Source organism: Anastrepha obliqua, chromosome 5 (genome assembly GCF_027943255.1).
Source record: "Anastrepha obliqua isolate idAnaObli1 chromosome 5, idAnaObli1_1.0, whole genome shotgun sequence".
In the NCBI taxonomy this organism is placed as follows: domain Eukaryota; kingdom Metazoa; phylum Arthropoda; class Insecta; order Diptera; family Tephritidae; genus Anastrepha; species Anastrepha obliqua.
In genome coordinates this window covers 76,510,900-76,526,616 of record NC_072896.1, presented here as the reverse complement: position 1 = coordinate 76,526,616, position 15,717 = coordinate 76,510,900, and the positions used below count along the sequence as shown (strand labels likewise).

At 34.3% G+C, this 15,717-nt stretch overlaps 1 protein-coding gene across 5 annotated transcripts in view; it reads left to right on the top strand.

Moving 5' to 3' along the window:
• LOC129249318 (slowpoke-binding protein) overlaps positions 1–15,717 on the top strand; it is a 199,131-nt gene that overhangs the window by 106,648 nt on the left and 76,766 nt on the right. For all 5 annotated transcript variants that reach the window (XM_054889054.1, XM_054889055.1, XM_054889053.1 and 2 more), the window contains one exon: positions 4,844–4,920. In XM_054889054.1, the coding sequence (XP_054745029.1) occupies positions 4,844–4,920 (77 nt within the window). The remainder of the gene's footprint in view (positions 1–4,843; positions 4,921–15,717) is intronic.

The window sequence follows — 15,717 nt, the reverse complement described above, 5'->3', positions numbered from 1 at the left end:
CGGCGAGCTCATTAAATAAGGATTTTGTCAAGTTCTGAAAAATTGGGCTATTGGTTTTCACGTGGGCTTTTAAAATAGCTTTTACATCTTCGCATTAGCAACAATTTAGTTTAACACCCTCACAAGGGACGTATACTAATCCTAAAACCATGTAACATATTACATTGCGAAACAATGCCGCCTTAACATCTAACAAGGTGTTGATAGACTAAAGAGAATTTCACACATAGGACTTGGATTATTTACTCATGTGTTCCAGTACGTTCAGCGAGCAACTCCTTGTTATCACATCTCAGTTTGGGTCATAGAACACCTCAGGTTAGATGTAGAGCTTGATATAAAATTTATTAGAATTTATTTCTATTTATTAAAAATTCAGTGAGGTACTACTGATATAATCAACTACCGTTTCGAAGAAAAAGGAATCTATTATTTTTTCGCAAATGGTCTCAAACTGTCTTAGGACCGCATAAAATCAAGATGTGCTAAAGAATGCTGAAGGATCATCTCGCTTATTCAACAACACAATACCACACTTTATTGGGTTCCCAACCACTCTGGAGAGGAGCGAAATAAAAGAGCGGATGAGTATGCGAAGAAAGGCACTAAGCTTGACATTTAGCGAGTGGTAGAGGATACAAGTGTTCCTCCAAACGAACTATATCGGGGAAACCAATAGAAGGTGGTCTCTGATTATTAACTGCAGGGTCCCCAGGGAGCTCTGGCCAAAACTGACTCTTAAAAGGACAAAATGTCTGCTTGCATTCAACAGATCAACTACCAGTGTCCTTACAAGTGTTATAACGAGCCATCGCACTATTGGCACCATAGACATTAGAAAAGACGTAACTCATAATGATTTTTGCAGGAGCTGTAGAGACGTAGAAGAAATTGAGTCGGTGAATATCCTGCACTTCTTCGAAGCCATGCCAAGGCGATTATTTCTTTGAAGACCTGGGAAATTTGCAAAAGCCTCGCTAAAGGGATTAGTCACCTTCTTAAAAAAATCCAAGTGGTTTAAGCAACTTAATTAGGGGATGGCCATCAAATACACTTATTACAATGGGCTTTAGCCCCACCGAGTGTCATGTCTTAGACAAGCAACCTGGCTAATCTAACATAACCTAAGTGTGCACATACAGTGAATCAAAAAAGTATTGGCACACTCGAAAAATCAAAGTTCTCAGTCCTATACCTATTATTCTAATGAATGTATATATAAATAGAAAACGGGATTTTCTAAATGTATTTAATTATTAAGTATCTCAACAAATAAAAAATTAATTTCGACTTAGGTTTACAAGCTCAACCGTGAAAAGTAAAATAAGGCACAAATTCACATTAAAAAAGTATTGAAACATTCATTATGTTAGCGTCGTAACGGTAAACTCCCGTTAATTATTATTGCAACACTAGCAAAATAGGTCCGGAGAGCAGATCTAGGCGCCCAAAAAAATTAACCAAACGACAGGAACGAAGTGTGGTGTCCACAGTGCACATTAGGTGAAATGACCCTTTTTTGCTGTGCAAAAGTGATAATGTGATTGTTGTTGTTTTGTAATTAGAAATACTTTAAAACAGAGGTGCGTGCATAATATTTTCACTTAATAAAAGTACACCGTGACACAGGCACGCGTCAAAGGACGTAATTTTTCGTAGAAATTTGCTTCCGAGTTCAGCAGTGCTTGATGAACTTTGAGTCCGCGTTTCTCGAATTGTGTTGAAAATAATTTATTAGTGTAAAATGGAAAATACAGTAAATATATGTATTTAATTAAAACGCTTAATAGTTTTGTTGCTATATTTGTAAATAACTTATTATCCTGCATAACCTTGAAGTGATACAAGCTATCTTCCACATTGACTTTCTGGAAGCCTTATAAAATGTTGACCCCATTTGACCTCTTTCAAATTAAAAAAAATAGATGGAATGCTATTTAATGAGTTATTGACAATTTATTTCAAATTGCGATTTTTTGCGTTTTAAGAGTAATTCCACTTTTTTTTTAGGCATCCTCGGTATAAAAAAACGATATGTTTGAAATATGGCGAAAAGAATGTTCCCAAAAAATAAATTTGAGGCCGTTTTTAATCATGTTCTTAGAAAAATTAAAAACATTAATATATCTCATGAAATGAGAAAATTAACGTAATAGTGGAAAAAATGCCACAGAAAGATAAACGCCTTTAAGGATTAAAATCATGTGTGGCTGCATTTAGAGTTAAAGTTGGTGGTAAATAGCATTCCCAAAAAAGCAACCATTACAATTGTTGGTCGTCCACGTAAGCCGTTCAGCGAAAAATCAGAATTTGGCAAAAAAAAAGAAGCCGCAGAGCTTTTAACTGAGAAAGCTGCAGCAACATCGGCTCGTAAGCAAGGAGATACCGATTTGGCTGCAATTCTGAAAGATAGTATGGAAAGTCCAACAAGGCCATTAAAAATGCGGAAGATGTGTATTCAAGCTACCAAATCGCCAATTCAACTCTCTGCACATAAGGTTTTAGCTTTCTTTCTTCAAAAGAGTTTTACAAAATAGCAAAACAGCGCAATACGTTACGAAAATAAGTTAAGAAACTGCGGTATTTATCCAGACTATTCTAAAATTATAGCCACTAAATTCAAATGTCAACCTTAGGGTATAAAAGCAAAAGATACCCTTGTAAAAGTTTCGTTGCAATCTGAAAGAATTGTTGAGATGCAAAGAGAATTTTTTCAAGCAGTAATGGAAGAAGAGAGCAAAGCGTCTGTTAAACGTATTTAATTGGGTTGTCGATACTTCAAATCCATTAATTTCCGCACTATTCTTAAATAGACGCTTACAAAAGCGCAAACCTTCCACACTTCCTAAGTAATTGAACTATTATGTTGCTAAGGATTTAATCTTAACATCCAAGACGACGAAATTAATGAATATGAAGGTGTTATATTTAAATTAAATCTACAAAATGAATTAGATATAAGCAATTAATAATGTTTTCTATAATTAAAAAATAAATAAATGAATTGTCACGTTTACATTAATTGTGGTCGTTAACCCATTCCATTCCATTTTTTTTTAAGACTTATTCTTACTAGTAAATTTCTGACTAGTTTTGGTTTGAATATCACGATTTTCTAGCTGTAATTAATGTTGCACTGAAAAAGTAGTAATTTGACCTATAGTGCGGTGGCACGAAATCCAAAAGCTTCGGCTGTCAAGCTGTGCGCGACCCTGAAAAATTCATTTGAAATCAATTTCAACTCCCAAACTGTTAAGAATACCCTATATAAGGCTGGGTATCATCGACGCAATTCCTTCATTTCGAAGGTAAATAAGAAAAAAAGGTAGAATTTGCTAAACAGTATTTAAATAAGCTCGACGCTTTTTGGCGAAAGCCAAATAAATAGCTTCAATAGAACAACCTGCTCAAAACAGTTAAATATGGTGGAAGAAATGTGATGGTTTGGGAGTGTTTTGCGGCATCTGATGTCGGAAAGCTCGTATTCATAGATGAGACAACGGATAAGCATGTGTATGGCGACATTCTTAAAGAAAATTTAAGTCCAAGTGTCGAAAAACTGGGCCTTAATGGAACAACTTGGCAATTTCAAAAAGATAATTACCCAAAACACTCGTCTTATCTTGTGGAGGAGTGGTTGATATACCATTGCACACTGCTTAAAACACCCTCCCGATCGCCGGACTTAAGTCCCATTGAGCATATATGACATCTTCTGGAACGGAAGATACGATTTCACCACATAACGTCAAAGGATTCTCTAAAAAAGCCAATAATTTCTAAATGGAATAAAATAACACCTTCCGAAACTTCAAATCTGGTAAATAGTATGAAGAGACGTTTGCAGGCCGTTATTCAATCTAAAGGAGGGCCCACAAAGTATTAGCGCGTTACAGCTGCAAAGGTGCAAGTTGATTACACTACCTGTGCCAATACTATTTTGATGTGAATTTGTGCCTTACTTTACCTTTCAAGGTGAGCTTGCAAACCTAAGTCGAAATTAATTTTTTCTTTGTTCAGAAACGTAATAAAAATAAAATATATATATATATAATTGGCGCGTACACCCTGTTTGGGTGTTTGGCCGAGCTCCTCCTCCTATTTGTGGTTGTGGTGTGCGTCTTGATGTTGCTCCACAAATGGAGGGACCTACAGTTTGAAGCCGACTCCGAACGGCAGATATTTTTATGAGGAGCTTTTTCATGGCAGAAATACACTCAGAGGTTTGCCATTGCCTGACGAGGGGCGACCGCTATTAGAAAAATGTTTTTCTTAATTTTGGTGTTTCATCGAGATTCGAACCAACGTTCTATCTGTGAATTCCGAATGGTAATCTCGCACCCACCCATTCGACTACAGTGGTCATTTAGAAAATACCGTTTTCTATTTTTTTATACTTTCATTAGAAGAATATTCTTTGCACTGAGAACTTTGATTTTTCGAGTGTGCCAATAATTTTTTGATTCACTGTATAAATTTAAGTCAAAAATGTAAAATATAAATAAAAAATGTTATTGTAATTATAAAAAAAAAACAAAAAAAAACTTCTTTCTCTGATTCGTACGGAATTTTACCTGAACCAAGCTTGCTTTAGGTGCCATAAATCTTAATATTTTTGAATAAATATTCACTTAAGACTATTATTGAATTAACCTACAGACCTGGAAAAGCATGCAGCATCACAATTTTTAAAAAAGCTTGGCCTTAAAAATATATTATTTCATATAAGCATAATAGTAATAAGAAAGCTTAAGATTTCATAACTGAATTATTTTGTTCTCTTTGTTTTGGCCCTTTTCACTTTCGGACTTAACCACACACGAATCCGTCTTTTATTTTTCAGACCATTTTTTGGTGTGCCTTGGGTGCCATTGTCATAGCCGGTATCGCTGTAATATCATATTGGATACGACGATGCAGGTATGTATCCACAAGAAAGCATGAGATCATTGCCTTACGAATATATGCGTATGTATAAGTAGATTTCAATAAGAATTTTAAGAATATCAACAATAATTAAATTTATTAATATATATGTTTCTTAGCTAATGTTATACCATAATTCCGACTTGAAAATTAAAGTACGGTGTGCATGGAATAAGTGAAAATATTATATATAGTAAAGTTCCATGTAAGAATAAAAATAATTTTAAAATAAACTTGAACAAATTTCGTGTAACTGTATGTACATATTATATTAATATTAGATTTAGCTACATATTAACAACTTCAGATGTAAAAATTTAAATGTTGACTTTAATATATCGCTGGTATATTCTAAACTCCCCTCTCAATACCTTCTGGGGTACTAATGAACGTGCATTAGTTAAAAAATTTACCAAAATTTCTAAATTTCTGGTTGATATATGAATATCATAAAGTCTGCGCATATGCATATGGATGTAAAGGAGGCACACGTGCTGCATATACATGAATGCAGAAGCTAGATTCCTATTGTTGCAAACTTCTAAATGCAATTAGATATGCATATCTCAGCCAAATATTCGTTTCAAGAAAAAAAGAAAGCAGTGAATTTTACATGCAGTTGAATTCGAAACCTGTTCGGCCTGCATGGTTAGCAGGAAAAGTGTATGTTGCGCAACTAATTCTGAGGCATAAGTTTAAAATTTGAGTCAACAGTTTTTAAGCTAACATTTTATTTTAATTACCGTCCCTGCCTTACTGCATATTCTTAGAAAATATTAGATGATATTTATTAAGTATTTTTACATAGCAAAATCCACAAAAGAAAAATTTGTTTTTCAAAAAACGTAACATTTACTACAAACTGTAAGTAAATTTCATTTCTTTATTAAGTCTTTTAAATGTTAAAAAAGCTAACTTAAGGTGGTTTCTAATAAAGTAACTACATTACTAAGCACTGTTTGCTACTTTGAAACGTATCTGCTCATGGTTGTTCAATGGGTTTCTCAGATCGATAAGAAAAACAAAGTATTATGGTTTGAAATCCACTTTATTATGTATTTAGTATAGTCTTCCTGAATATCAATACACTTATTCCAACGAGATTCCAATTTATGAATTTCATCCCTTGAATTTCATCATTTGATGAAAAACGCTTTTCCCACATGAATTTTTTTAGGCCAGGAAATAGATGGAACTCGCTTGGAGGTAAATCTGGTGAATACGGTAGATGTTCCAACAATTCGATCTTTACTTTAAAATGCTCTTGGGACACAGTGCATTACAATTTTTCTATTTTTTTTTTTTAGCAATTTTTTCCCTCAGCTGGTTTAAAAGGTTGCAATAATATTCAAAATTTATTGTTTTCCCAGTGTGCAAACAAAATTCTTTTCGCATTCCAAAAACTTATGGCAACATCTTCTTAGCCGATTTCGAGATCCACGTTCTGGGCTCTTGTACAACCGATACAAAAATCCACTTTTAACATCATTTTTGTTACCAGATTTAAAAATGGGTGTAATTGAAGCCAATTTCCAATGGTTAATATGAGTAGAAGGAAAAATTGATTATGCAGAATAAAAGCAATAAAAGCTTGAAGCAAATAGAACAGCCCATCAGGGTCACTTTTCAAATATGACTTAAAAAAAAGACACTTAATTCTGTGGCATTTAATTCTATGAGAGACAACGCGTCAAAATCTACGGATTGTCGTCGAATTAGTCTTTGGTTTTTTTGTTGAAACTTATTCAGTTTATAGGGCAAACAATAACTACTGGAATAAGGTTAAAATGTACAAACAAAATTATCAGGTCAGTCCATGAGTTCCTGCGTATTTTACCCATAATTTCACTTTTGATTTACGATTTTTGCATACAAAAAATTATTCGCGGAATATAACGAAACTATTCATATTTTCTTTGATATATTGTGCATTCAACAAGTGATTTTAATCGCGGATAGAAGCACGTGTTGTTAAAAAATAAAATGGAATCTTCGAACGCGTATAAGAAGCATATTTTGCATTTTTTTTATAAAAGTGGTAAAAATGCAACAACTGCTGCTGCAGAAATAAACACTGTTAACGAACAGAAACCAAACCAGACGATAACTGCTGATTATTATTCCCATCTATCATCAAACCTGAATGAGGCACTTAAAAAAAATCGACCGTCTTTAGTGAATAGACGCAAAGTTTTGTTTCACCACGACAACGCAAGACCTCATACCGCAAGGCAAATATTACGCAAGCTGAACGAGCTCGGATGGGAGTTAATGCCGCATCCACCATACTCTCCGGATATTGCACCTTGCGATTATCACCTTTTCCGTGGACTTCAATCCCATATGAGTAACAAGAACTACTCCTCAAAAGAAGCTATAAAAAGGGATATCGAAGCGTATTTTGACTCCAAGGACAAAACATTTTTTGAGCAGGGAATTAAAAATTTGCCTAAACATTGGGAAGACATTGTAAATAATGAAGGAAAATATATTATTGATTAATAAATACTTTACACATCTTTTTGATTAATTTTAAAACCACCTTTAAAAAACCCACGAACTTATGGACTGACCCGATAGTTCGCAATAACAAACTGGCGTTTATGTCCAACTTCTCATATATATATTATAATTTGTAGTGTAAACTTTGAGTGCATCTTATAATGGCCGCGAATGATAGTAAAGTTTTTTGAAATTTTTTCATGCCACCGAAAATTTTAGCATTGTCTGCCAAGGATCGGTATCACAGACCCGGTTGCACTATGGACCAGCAGTCCCTCAATATAATACTATGTTGTTATATATAACTATGTTGTTTTTGCACCCGACTTCTAAAAAAATACTATGAAATTTTGAGAATTACGTGGAATGCATCAACAAAAAATATCCTACTCGGCTTAAGTTCAAAGCGCACAACTATGTGCAACCTGATTACTAATATTGTAGAGTAAAAAACAAAATACCAGTAGAAATAGGTCCTGGAAAGTACTTGAAAAATTCTAGCTAAATGTCAAACTGCTGGATGAAACAGAGGCGCGTCGATACTAGCTGAAAGCAGTAGATTAGCTGATTTTTAATTTGGTTTAAATGTTTTCGTTATTAGACATCTTTTTTCGCCAAGCGTTAGTAAGTAGCGATTACATGAAACAGCTGAAAATATGCATGTTTTGGAAACGCTGGAATCGAGCTGCCTAAAATTACATTTGTTTGTAAAATAGTGAATTATACCAATTTGATGAGGCATGACCATACTCGCTAGCGGCGAATCTTGCTCGATAACTTTCACATGCAAATTTTATGTAAAGTTAGCCGAGCATTGAGATAGGAAGCAGAGAAGGGGCGAATGGAAGGGGCCTATTGTTTGGCTTGTTTTATTTTTTTCCTTGTATGCATTGGCCTTGAATAAAGCGAAACGTCCATTTCCTGGGTACGCAAATAACACCAAACAAAATGGATCAAGTAAATATAAAATCTAACCGACACCGGGTGCTCTTTTTGCAGGTTGAAAGAAAAATAATACAGCAGAAAATAAGGACATAGTTGGTCCAACAGATGAAGGAATATTTCCGCATTACTCTGATAGGTGCCAGGGCATACTGACATTACAGGGAAATGTAAGACAGACAGATTAGCGCGAAGGGTTTTTCCACTCGCCTCCCTCTTTCTATGGTGATTGCAGTTATACCCCTATCAACCTACAAACTGCGTGGTACAAGTAGCATTGCGACTTCAGCCAACACGAGATGGGTTGATAGTCTGACATGTTTTTTTTTTGTCCTTGTTCACTCCACTCGAGAGCATACAGCCTCGACAAGACTCAGTCTTGCGTTGGTTTCGTTAATCTATTTTGCTTTCTGGCAGGGTAAGAAATTAGCCTGCCGCTCCCAGTCCTAAATACTGGGAATACCCACCTGCCATTGTTTAAGAACAACGTCTTCTTGCTGCTTCTAGCGCCATCTGTGTTTCACATTTTTCTGTCAGAAGGATCACATAGATGGTTGAAGACTTCGCTAAATTTGGGTGTGCCTGTGCTATTACCGCGATTACCCGCTTCCTCTTGCTGGCGCGAATGACGCAATGTGTAACTGCGTCTTTTTCTATGGTTTTGTTTTTGCTTGTTTTAGCAGCCACAATGCAAATAATGCGCTGACTTTTGTGCGAGAGTACGGATTAGAAAGATAAGGTTCTTGGGGTTCAGGAGTGAATTGTTTTTTGTTTTTTTGTTTTTGACATGTAACGCTACAAAAAAAATCTGACGTAATTGGGACGTCAGATGCTCAAAGGCGCTTAATCGGTCAAGAAAAAATGACTTTATGTCAGTTGCTTTGATCGCAGGCCACTTTCTCCTAGATAATGTTCTGCTCTTGAGTACACACTAAAGGACTTTATGTCACATTTTGCTACTTTTTAGATTCACATCCAAAATGTTAAGTTTTGAATAGTCTACTTTGTCTGTGCTAATAAAAAATCTGAAGTCGGTTTTACAAATCTTGTAACGCCTGCAACTCATCTAGTCCCCACAAGTGAGTTGCCATACTATTTTTGGACATTTTTATTAATTTATTTTTAGCCCTTTTTAAATTTTTATAATTTTTTTTTTTTGTAAAATTTTTCAAATTTTATTTTTTTATTTTTGATAAGTTTTTTTAAGACGCCACATCACCGCTTAGTATCGTGTCAGAAACTTGAAGCATAACTAATATTTTAATTTGTATTTATTTTCAATTTATATATTTTTATTATTTAAATTTTTTTTTTTTTTTTTGCTTTCTTTCAGTTTGTATACATTTTTTTTTTGTTTTTTAACATTTTTTAACCTTTTTATACTTTCGATAAGTTTTATTAACTGCCCTTCTGTCAATTTGATCACAATTTCGCAGAATTTTGTGTGAAAAATGTAAAGCACAATAGTATTTTTTAAATATATTTTGATGTATTTTCTATGCAATGTGCTAATTAAAAATCTGAAGTCGGTTTCATTTATCCTTTAATGCCGACTGCTCGCCTTGTTCCCACGACTGAGTTTCGGCACTATTTTTTGACCATTTTATTTCTATATATATTATATATATTTTAATTTTTTTTAATGTTCTTTTTTATGTAAAAATTAAATGGTTTTCTTTTTTTGTGAATTTTTAAAATATATTTTTTTTTATTTGATAAGGTTTTTAACAAACACCAGTCCCGTGTATGAATATGACCCCATCATCACTTAATTTTTATTATGAATATTAAGATAATTAATATTTATTTTTTAATTTGTATTTGTTTTTCACTATATTTTGACTCGTTTTCTTTAAATATACAAACTTCTTTTACTTTTCCGATTTTTACTGCTGAAATTTGAGTTTTTCGATGTTGCGTCAAATTTAGTTTTTTGTCGCGGTCTAGCTAAAAATTTAAAAAAACATCAATCGAAAAATTTGCGATTATTCATCGATGGATCGTGCAAAAGTGAGTATTTCATGGATTTTGCGAAAGAATGCAGTGATTTTTCCAAGTAAATAATCATTAAAGACAAAAACTATGGTTCCACAGATGGATAGATATTCAAGGCATTTTTTTCTATTTACGGAAAACTAGCGTAGTTTACGCAATTTTTGTCCGATTATTGAAAGTAATACATTAATTTCTTCGTTTATAAATGCACTCAAAGAATATTAACAAACATTTTTAATTTTGTAGTAAAATTATGCAATAAAAAATTGTTAAAGTTAAAAAAATGATAAAAAACGCACTTTCTCCAGGTCTAATCAAATAAAAATCAGAACTAACTGGTTTGAATAATTACTTGTTGTACATCATTTGAAAGGTCTGACAATATCATTTTCAAAACATATAAAATATTGAAAATCGGTGAAAAAATGACCGAGATATCCGTAGATTACCGCGCAAAGTCTGAAAAAACGGTTTTTTATAAATAAATAAAAATTGGAGGGTACAACAAAAATAACAAAAATATTTTTATGCATTATTCGGCCATATAAACAACCTACAGTGTGTAATATGTCAGGTGTATTTCGTTTTTTTTTTGTAGCACTGTGTAATTCGTCTTCTATGTCGGTAAGTTCCAAATCTTTAATTTCTTTCCTGATGGATTTTTAGAATCGAATGAATTATTGTCCCCGAAATCAGAATTTCTTGATACATTTTTCTAGGTTCCAGATCTACGAAAACTTTAGAGTAAAATGCACAACGATCAGATTTAACGGTCAGAGCGTGCCCATGATTTGTTTTTTTCGCATGAAACTTTTCTTTTATTATATGAAAAAGCAAAGCATCTTTCAATACCGACCCCGGTCAAGTGAATAATTCCTAGTTACCATCCATATATTGTATTTTTTATATTTTAATCAAAACAAGCCCACTGTGTTTAACTGCAAGAGTTGATTCCACAAGACGCTTCATATCACACGTCTTATACGAAGTTTATTTAAAATGGTATGAAGTCATCCACCATATTGGATCTGCAATTTGAAGTTTTATAAAACTTCGTAAATTTTACTTTTATAAAACTTACTTTATATTCGTAATAAGCGATCTCAACCTCCTCTCCATGCAAAGTTTCAAAATTGAATAAGGGCTTGATTTTTTCGACACTTGTAAAGAGCTTCTGGCTCATAGTGAATTGGTATAATTTTCAATGACTCTGCTGCCGAGATCCGGCAGAATTGAAACAAAGACAGCCATTGTTATTTATTTTAACTTCGTGGGCAAGGATTAATGTCAGCTTTTTGAAGTAGACAGCCGGCGACTTCAAAAAAGCCCCCACACGAAAAATGCTTTATTAACTGAACATCAAGAGATCAAGAGAAAAGCATACCCTCATATCGATCGTAATAAAGTTTTACCATTTATAAGTGTCCCACACGTGTGTAATTTGTTACTGAAAAGTAAGCACCCTTTGTTTGAGTGCCATATAGTTTTATGTCGCTTCCGTTCGGTAGAGATGCGCTCGAAATTTTCTATTGCCTTCGTGTTCATGACCAAACATTTGCATAAATTGAATCTATGTATATACAAACGTGCATGTTATGTATTTCTAAAGTTTTAGTAACTCGTTTTTATTACAGGTTGTGGTCACTGTACGCTAGCAATAGATACTCGCATTCACATGTGGTTATAAATATATATATATATATCTCCATATGTATTTGTAATAATAAAATCTTGAATAAACGCTATTTACTGCATATTGCGCAGATTCTAGTAAACAAAAGGGTATCCATTTAGGTAATTTCCATGATAGTGCCACGTGTATGTCAGAAACAAATGCTTATTAAAGCACACAAGCGCCTATAAGTATGCACACATGGCCCGAAAGCATATGACACACACTCGCATACACTGCGTAGTATAGAGTTACTAAGCCTCAAAGCTAGTCAGACAAATAGAAACGTGACGCACTCACACACACCGTCCAGCAAATGTGCCGAATGTGTCATATTCAGATGGTAAAGGCAAAAAAGGTGTATGTGGGTATGTGTGCGTATACAATAAAAAATGTACTTGCCTCACACACCTACAGACGAGTATATGGAATTCGCGTATTTTTGCTCGTACAAATTCTTCGTAAAAACTGAAACTAGCTTTGAAATCTTTAGTTTATGTTTTACTTTCCTGGCTTTCAACTAAAAACTAAAAGCCGTTTTAGAAAGCCCATTGCGACAGTTAGCATAACCTTGACGATAATGACAGCCACTACGACAGCGGCTAGCGATTATCTATTGTCGTTGACAAGTTCAAGTGCAATCATACTAAGCGAAATTTAAATGGCAATTGCCAAGGCGGAAAAAGAAATGAAAAGAGCGCCAACACAAACAAAAACACACATATAATTTTGTCCAAGAAAGTCAAAAGCTGGCGAAAGCACGGCCTGCACAAAGGTAAATGTATACATATCTATGTACAATACCATGTATTTATAGTACATTAATTGCAACCTACCAACACACATATGCACGTTCATGCAACAGTGTACAAAACAGTCAAGGTCACGCACAAGCTTACGTGCCAATAAAGGCAAATATATAAAACACTTACACAAACTCCTCTGTATGTTTATGTATAAATAAATATATAGTGAAATATTTATCATTTGAACGGCCAAGAAAAAAGAGGTGGGCACGTCTAAAAAATGACAGACTACACTACATCAAACAACAGAGTCGCCAAACAATCAAGCATGGCATTACTTTTCGACACACAACCATATGCAGTTACCTGCAGACAACCCTTCGCACGTGTCAAATGACATTTTGGCAGGAAACACCCCCATAATAAATGGCAATAAGAGGCAAGTGAAATAAACAGTAAACCATTGCCATCAAAATAATGACTGTTAAATTTATGGTAGACAAGTAAATGGGAAAAGAAAACAAAATTCAAATACAACAAAAAAAGCGCCAAAGCTTCAAAGGTCATGGTGTGTATGTGTGTGTACTGCAAGAGCGGAAAGCCAAAGCAAATACAACTCGCCAGCAGTATTGCCACACAGCAAAAATTTTACCCCAAGAATGAAAAAACAAAAATATTGCAAAATATAATACACTTGGTATAAAACCAATCTTACCAAAATTTTATTTACTTAAAAAAAAAAGAATTGTAAATATTTATGTACGAGTGTATTTACCATCAATTAGACTTTTTTCAACACAAATAGGAGTTGACTAATGTCAATTTTTTGACAAGAACAGGGTCTCGAAAGTCTAGAAAAATTAAATAGAGGACAAAATTATTATTTTTTTTTTTTTGGCTAATGTCAATTTTTTGACAAGAAGAGTGCCTCGAAGGTCTAAGAAAATCAAGAAGGAGAGTAAGTTAATATTTTGTAGGCTTATGTCAATTTTTTTACAAGAAGAATGTCTCGAAAGTCTAGCCCCTGTAGCGTGGGACTGAAATGCTTTTATAACTAAAACCCTTACTCTATCGGCTGTGTATCTATCTCTATTTTCCTAGCATATTACAAGTGCTACGCTATCGAGAAGCCGAGCACCCAGCTTTATTTTGTGTTCTGCAGTTCTTTGTAAACTGCACCAATTTGGCTCTGCGGTCACCGCCCAGAGTGAATAAACTGAGAAACTCACGGTGAAAAGATTTTAGAGGTGTAGTCTTTAGCAGACCGTCATTGTGTGAGCGAATTTGAGAGAATCAGCTGATGGCCTGACGTCACTTGGGGTGTGTTTACCAAACAGCTGAGATTGTGTTGATGATATACGAAAAAAATAAACCAATGAGACTTCGTTGCCGTCTGAGCAACGACTCATTGGAGGAGCGTGTGAAATAATCGTGCGGATTTCGGCTGCCGAATCCCCAAGTAAGTTGGCAGGCTAACTTCACCTCATAATATTCTTTTTCACCATAGTTAAAGAGCAAACCATAAAATCCATCATCCATGTGAGAAACTGACTTTGAGATCATTTAGCGATCAATGTGATGAATTCATTATGGTTGAATGGTATTCTTTATTTGCGGTAACTTAGTGCGTAATTTTCGTTAATGGTACAATTTTCCCTTGCGAACTGAATGAATATTTTATTGTGGATTGTTTTGAAAATATTTTGTAGTTCGCTATATTCCAAACATGTAGGGACTTCTTTTAGCTTCTGGCTACCCAACTATTGCACCCGCAGTGGTCTTCTGGCTGAACTTTTACCCAAAATACAGTCCAATAATTTAAAAAAAAATTGTACTCAACACAAACAAATGCTATCACCTATTAAAGAGAATGTCTCCTAGACCAACTTTGTGAAAGACAGCACTAGTCCAGTGAGTCGAATTTTTTCCACGGAGGTTGAAGTTGTAAAAGTGTTTTTAACACAACCAAAAGTGCGATTAGTTCATCCAAACTATCATTTATGAAACGACTTGAAATTTAATTTCTGTTTACAGATTTCCACAGCAGAATTTAACGAGGAATTTTTTTGTAAGATATCTTAATCCTCTAACTCATACCTAAATGGGCATTTTTGACCCATTATCACAATAGCGATAATAAAAGGTGGTTAAAAGAGGCTACTAAAGGGTTAAAATGTTCCATCAAAATTGCAAGGAGACTATTTTATAGACGATCATCGAGTATGAAAACCTCGTACGCGTTAACATAACCCTAAGACGACAGCCGTAGCCGAATGGGTTGGTGCGTGACTGCCATTCGGAATTCACAGAGATGGTAGATTCTTGGTGAAACACCAAAATAAAGAAAAACATTTTTCTAATAGCGGCGTTTTTCTAATGACACCTAAGAATGGCAAAATGTGTTGCCATTTCTATTCAGTGAGGTTTGGCAAGTCATCGTGAATCGTTTAACGCCACAACACCGCTTCTAAGTTGTGGAAATTTACTTTGAAAATAATAAATCTGTTCCCGAAGTTCATCGAGTACTGGCGGCATTAGCGGTCCTTATTTCTTTCGAAATGAATTGGGAGAGCTATCGAGTCATGCTGACTAACATTTTGTTACCAAAAATGAGTCAGTTAAACATCAAACACATTTGGTTCCATTAAAGACGGCGCAATTTGTCATGCAACGCGTTTAACAATCCATTTATTGGACTGATCGAATTGACCTTCTAAATCCGGGACGGACATATACCGGATACCATATTCAAAACATAAATACCATGAAATTATCTTCCAGATCATAATAAAAAGCAATGCAATCCAACGAGGTTTTAAAAAAATATCCGACATTAAGGAAAAACATATTTTAGTCCATAGAAAACAAAGAAATTGATTCATATTTATTACTTAAAATAAAATTAACAAGACGTTGTCAATAATAATTTAATCA